The 6,371-nt window shown below is 46.5% G+C and overlaps 1 protein-coding gene across 3 annotated transcripts in view; it reads left to right on the top strand.

The window, feature by feature from the left end:
- Positions 1-6,371, top strand: part of DPY19L4 (dpy-19 like 4) — a 62,260-nt gene that overhangs the window by 47,104 nt on the left and 8,785 nt on the right. For all 3 annotated transcript variants that reach the window (XM_025199418.1, XM_025199417.1, XM_006019987.3), the window contains one exon: positions 5,903-6,061. In XM_025199418.1, coding sequence (XP_025055203.1) covers positions 5,903-6,061 — 159 coding nt within the window. The remainder of the gene's footprint in view (positions 1-5,902; positions 6,062-6,371) is intronic.

The raw sequence follows: 6,371 nt of genomic DNA, 5'->3' as shown, positions 1-6,371 counted from the left end.
CCCCTGACTCTCAGAGCCTGCTCTGGGCACATGTAAGTGAGGAGCAAATTTGAAAAAAACTGACCTTGAAATGGACATAGCTGTAGTAATTTGCATATAGGACCCATAGACTTAGTTTTTTCACCATTGTTGCGTTTTATCTTTTTTGAAACTGCTGCAAGTTTTAGCACAGGTACTCCATAAACATACTTTTAAGTAGCATACATACTTTGTCATGTACTTAGAGATGGTACAAACTGCATATTAGTCCAAAACCAAAAGGCTCATGATTTATCATATAGTTAATTGGGCTGGTCCTCAGCAGAGTCAACAGTATTTCAAGCCATGGTGACCCCACAGCTCAGCACTGCTCTGTATTCCAGATACACCCCCCTCAATCTGCACCCAAAGGACCCGTGTGTTAATTAGCCCCCACTCACAACTGGAGCCAGGTGTTCTTGTTACAAATTCAAAATGAAGTTGGACGAACACCTTTCTGGGATTGTGTGATCCCAGTGTGTGCTCCTGCCAGTGGCGGGGGGTCAGACTAGATGATCTGTTCTGGTCCCTTCTGACCCCAAACTACTATGAAACTATGAAATCCTGGGATCCTACAAAAATTTATATTCAGATGAGGCATAGGGCAGTTTGGTCCAGTTTCACTTCATGGTGGGTGGGGCCACACTAATCAAATGCAACAGGCTGAGAAAAGGGCAACAGAGAGATTCTGGGTAAACTGTTCGGGAGACCCAGTTGGTGATATTTTTTTTTTTTGCCAGACATTTAAGATGGGTGAAGAAACAGGAATGATTGCAAATGGGAAAGAAAGGCACAGCTCAACTGTGGGGGTGAAGAGGAAGTCAAATGTGTACAACGTAGTGGCTCACCGTGACTTGAAAAGAAGTGAGCACTGAGGGAGACTGTGCTCAATGGCTAAGAACAGAAGTTGCACATAAACCTGTTTAAGTGATCAGAAACTGATCTAAACCTGTAACAGAACATAAGTTCAGTGCATATAAACCAGTTTCAAAATGGCTGAAACCCGTTTGAGATAAACCTGATTGAATCTATTATCAGGCTTAACTGGTTGAGCTCAAACCAGTTTATGCAACTTCTGTCCCAGACCTCTTCCTGGTTTAAGTGAAACCAGAGTCCCCCAGCATCCTGCTGGGCTCTCTGCTCCAGCCCAGCAAGACTGGCCTTGCCCCTTTATTCCCCAGTTGAAGCAGGGGCGGGGGCCTGGCCAGACACTGGCCCCCAGAAGGGGGCAGGGAAGAGGTTTATTCCCTGTCCCTCCCTACCCTGTCCCACCAGCACAGACCTGCATTTCTCCGCTGGCTGCTACAATAGTGGGGATGTGGCCAGCCCTGACAGTAGGTTTGAGTGGACTGGCCAGGGAAGGGGTTTAATTTCCCCCTTTCCTGTCCCACTGGCACAGACCCAAGCTGGGGTCTGCTGGGCATTCCCCCCTCACTGCTGCAGTAGTGGGGCCAGGGTCGTGGCCAAACGCTGGCTGGCATGGCCCCCTGAGGCAGACGGGGCAGAGAGAAGGGTTATTCTCCCCTCTATCCCCACTGCCCCTGTGGGACTCCAGCAGGGTGTACCTGCCCTGACTGCTGCTGCCTCTTGCTCCCTGCAGGGGGCTAGTGGTGGGATAAGCCCCCTTCTTCCCCCTCTGCCAGACACTGAAGGGAGTGAGGAATAATCTCTAGCGGTAAGGGGGCAGTGCCCTGACGGGGCAGCAGCCCCTGTCCTAGTGTCTGGGAAGCGCATACCACTTCCTGGTGGGGAGTCGTGAGCAGGGGTCAGAGCTGCTGCAGACTGTGGCAGGTGGTGGGACCGGTGCTCAGAGGGGGCTATAGTCCTCCAAGCCACTGTAGTTTCGCCACTGCTGCTCGTCTGCAGCAGCCTTCTCCACCCTGCCTCCACCCACAGCATGGCCTCCCCGTTGGGAAGAGGCTTATGCTCTGGGACACTGTGACAGGGGCTGCAGCCCCTGTAAGGATTACTGCTCCCTCACTGCTCTGGGGTAGGGGAGGATCTGGGAAACTATAGGCTGGTCAGTTTGACTTCAATACCTAGTAAAATTTTGGAAAAAAATATCAAGAAGTCCATTTGTGAGGAACTGGGAGAAGGCATGATGCTGAAGGATAGCCAACATGGTTTCATTGCAGGCAGGGCATATCTGACCAACCTAGTCTTCCTCTATGAACAAGTAACGAACGGCTTAGATGTGGGAGATGTGGTTGATGTCATATACCTGGATTTTAAAAAGGTCTTTGATATGGTCTCCCATGATGCTCTTAAAAAACAAACAAACTGGGGGATTGTGGGCTGGCAGAATCCAGGTCAGTGGTTTGGGAATTGGTGAGGGGGTTGAACCCAGAGAGTGTTAGTATTGTCTTGGTGGGAAGTGGCCAGTGGTGTTCTGCAGGGTTTGGTTCTTGGCCTCGTGCTGTTCAACATCCTTATCATTGATTTAGATGAGGATGTGGAAAGCACGCTGGTCAAGTTGCTAAGTTATAGGGAAAAGCGGTCACACTAGGGGATAGGATGCAGATCCAAGTAGACCTGGACGAGTTGGAAAGGTGGGCGGGGTGGAACTGGATGCAGTTCAATAAGGATAAATGCAGAGTGCTTCATCTGGGGAGAAGTAATCAGTGACGTGAATACAGGTTAGGAGGAGATGTTCTGGCCAGCATGATGGCTTAAAGGGACATTGGGGTTATGGCTGATCACAGGGTGAACATGAGCCTCCAGTGTGATGCTGTAGTCAACAGAGCAATAGCATGCTGGGATGCATTAGCCAATGCGTCATGAGCAGGGCTAAGGAAGTGATACTGCCTCTCTACTCGGCACTGTTGAGACCCCAGCTGAAGTACTGTGTCCAGTTCTGGGTGCTGCACTTCAAAAAGGACATGGAGACTCCTGAAAGGGTCCAGAGAAGGTCTTCAAGAATGATTAAAAACCTGGAGAATAAACTTTATGAGGAAAGACTAAGGGATCTGGGACTGTTCAGCCTGGAGAAGAGAAGACTGAGGGGGGACTTGGTGGCTGTCTATAAGTATGTAAATGTCAGGAGCTGGGAGAAAAACTATTCACTGGTGCGTGCCGAGGAGAACAAGGAGCAATGGCCATAAACTGTAGAGGATGGTTTCAGGTTGGGTACAAGAAAGAACTTCTTTATGGTAAGGGTGACCAGAATCTGGAATAGACTTCCCAAGGAGGTGGTGTAGTCCCTAACCTTGGAAGTCTTCAAGAGGAGACTGGACAAACACTTTTCTGGGATCATTTGATCTCAGCAGTATTCCTGCCCAGAGCAGGGGTTTGGACTTGTTGATCTTTCAAGGTCCTTTCCAGCCCTTAATTTTTATGGGCGCATCCAGACATGCATGGACATTTGGTTCCCTGGGGACAACTAGCAGTGGCGCACCTTGTGCCGCAGCTGCTTGTCCCTGGGGAATGCTCGTGTCCTGCACGCTTTGGTGCACATCAAGTCACCCCAGGAGCAGTGGGGGAGGCTGGGGCCAGCACTGTGTTGGCCCCAGCAGCCTTTCCTGGGGTCTTGAGGGCCTCCCAGGGCTGTAGCTATGGTGATCCTGCCAGGCAAAGCCTGGCCAGCAGCTGCAGCATGGCTCTGGGTGGTCCGGCTCTGCTTTTCAGCAGCTCATGCTGCCCGAGCATGCGCTGCTTCATTTTTCCCCCCCCATCATGGTTTTTTTTGTTTTGACCCCTGGATATCCTGCAGAACGCTGCAGAAGAAAAACCTGCAGGAAAAAAACCTCCGAGCCTCACTCGCCCTTAGCTAAAAGGCCAAAGGAGTGAGCTAGGGAGAAATCCCCAATCTCCATAAAAATAAAGTGTGTAGCTGAGATCCTCCCATTGGGAGGCTATAGTAGACTCGCACAAAATCATAGGGCGCATTCAGATGAGTGAGGTCGTGTGGTATGTGGTGCTGCAAACACATCTGCAGTGCCGCATACACACAGTCTGGTGTTCTCCACATTGCCCGAGCGTGTGCTGCTCTGTATTTTTCCCTGCAGTGTTTTGACTCCTGGATATCCTGCAGATCACTGCAGAAGAAAAACCTGCAAGAAAAAAAGCAGAGCATGCTCAGGTAGCACAGAGAACACCGGACTGTGTGGTATGTGGCACTGCAGATGTGTTTGCAGCGCCACATACCACATGACCTCGCTCATCTGGATGCTCCCTATGATTCTGTGAGAAGCTACTATAGCCTCCCAGTGGGAGGATCTCGGCTACGCACTTTATTTTTATGGAGATTGGAGATTTCTCCCTAGCTCACTCCTTTGGCCTTCCGGCTAATGGCAAGTGAGACTCAGAGGCATCTGAATTCCTGCCATACAGGATGACTTCAATGGATTTGGGAGTATCTCAAGCCCCAAGTTGAAGACTCCGGGAGGGAGGATACTTGCCGGTGGTAGCATCACACAGGCTTGAAAAAATGAGCTCTGCTCAGTTGATAGAATTCGGAATTGATTTGGATAATTTGGCCTGAGGCATGAAATTTAAAAAAAATGCAGTATGTCCCCATCAGCATCTCGACCTTTTAGCTAAGATCAAGCATTTTTGGCAGCAAGGGAAAGGATGGGTCTGGTGACAGTTTCTTATGGAGGGAACCACCTGCCAGGTTTTTTTTGGTTGTTGTATTTTTTGTTTGTTTTCTTTAAAGGCCAAAAAAGGTTCCCATCAATTTTGTGAAAATGGGGGACTGCTTTCACACTTTTCCCCTAGCTGCTCTTTGGCCTTTTGGCTATGAGCAAGCAAGAGTAAGAGGCATCTGAACTTCAAGGCTTCTGGGCCCGGGGCTTGCACATAGGATGCCACCTAAAAAAAAAAATGGTTCCCATCAGCATGTTTGCCACATATGGGTCATGTAGTTTAGTCATGCTCAGTGTTGGCTGCATTTAATCAACTTCAGAGTTGCTTTCCATTACTGAGAATGTGCTGCTTTAGCAGCAGTTCAAAGATAGTCAATATATTTAATGCGGTTTCCTTGTATGCAGATGTAAGATGAGGGGCTTTTTTCCCCCATGCTGATTGTGGGGAGGGGATCTCATCTTTTATTTGAGTAAATATGATAACCCCATATTTTAGTGCTGCAGATACAAAAGAATGTGAGTCTCTAATAACCAATTAGCGGACTTGGGAAACACAGCCGTCCAGAGTGTTTCATATTTTCTCATATTTGGATTGATTTATTTCTCAAGGGCAATTTTTTTATTTGGGTGGGGTGGGGAGGCAGACAGTAAAGTGCAGATAATTTCTTGCTAGTTCAAAAAAGAGCCTGGTTTTGACATCCTTTTCTGACACCAATTTCACTGGGTTTATCAGACTATAACTTTGCAACTATAGCAGAGTTTACAGTACTCTCCAGTAACTGTCAGTGGTCTTACCTGCTGCGAAGCTTGGGCTTGTCCAGAGTCATAAGAGCAAAGCAGGAAACCTGTGTTTCATTATGGACTGGAGTTTGTGTGATTAAATGAGGGATGAATGGCACTGAACCAGGGGCAGGCTCATTTTGTAAAATTATTTCATGCCTGGTTCTCAAGAAGTAATCTGAAGCATGAGGATCAAAGTCCTGAAATAGTAGATGATTATAACAGCTATTGCTAAAATTAGATATGTCCAATACCTTGTGTATCAGAGAACTTAATCCTGATGACTGGCCTCCAGAACTCCAGTTCACTAATAAAAACTTTTTTTACTTTTTGAATTTTTTAGAAGTGTTCTAACGAGTAAAATATGTGCAGATCTTTTGAAGATAATATCCTTATTTAATTTGACTTGCACAAAATTAATTGTTCCAGATTTTAAAAATAGCAAATTTTAGCATACATTTTAATATGCATTTAACTTTCCATTGCTTTTAAATTGCATTATATATCTTGCTAATCTACAGATTTATCAGATCTATTCAAAGAGGTCTGCAGAGGATATTTACAAGATACTCACATCTTACAAAGCATCTTACCTGATTATAGAAGATTCAATTTGCAATGAGGTGGGACCTGTGAGAGGATGTAGAATTAAAGACTTACTGGACATTGCTAATGGTCATGTAAGTAGCACTTGGACAAAGTTAAATGTATGAGGGAATGAATCATTGACATAATGATTAGAACATGTTAGTTTAAAACATTTTAATTAGATAAGCCTACAGATATCACCTGTAAACACTGAGGAGTAAAGCAGTTATTAAAATATGTCTAGTCTCTTCCATGCTCATTTCTCCTTCTTAACTATTCCTAGTTAACTAACTCTTGCTTGCTCTGCTGATAGTGTACATTTTCTTTTGGTTATTTTTGGTGGCAGGGGATCAGAGGGAACTGATGCTTCACAACATCAGCCACAGCAAAACGTCCTGCTGA

Source organism: Alligator sinensis, unplaced genomic scaffold, assembly GCF_000455745.1.
Source record: "Alligator sinensis unplaced genomic scaffold, ASM45574v1 scaffold273_1, whole genome shotgun sequence".
In the NCBI taxonomy this organism is placed as follows: Eukaryota; Metazoa; Chordata; order Crocodylia; family Alligatoridae; genus Alligator; species Alligator sinensis.
The sequence above is the reverse complement of the archived record's forward strand: the minus strand, read 5'-3'. Positions and strand labels throughout refer to the sequence as shown.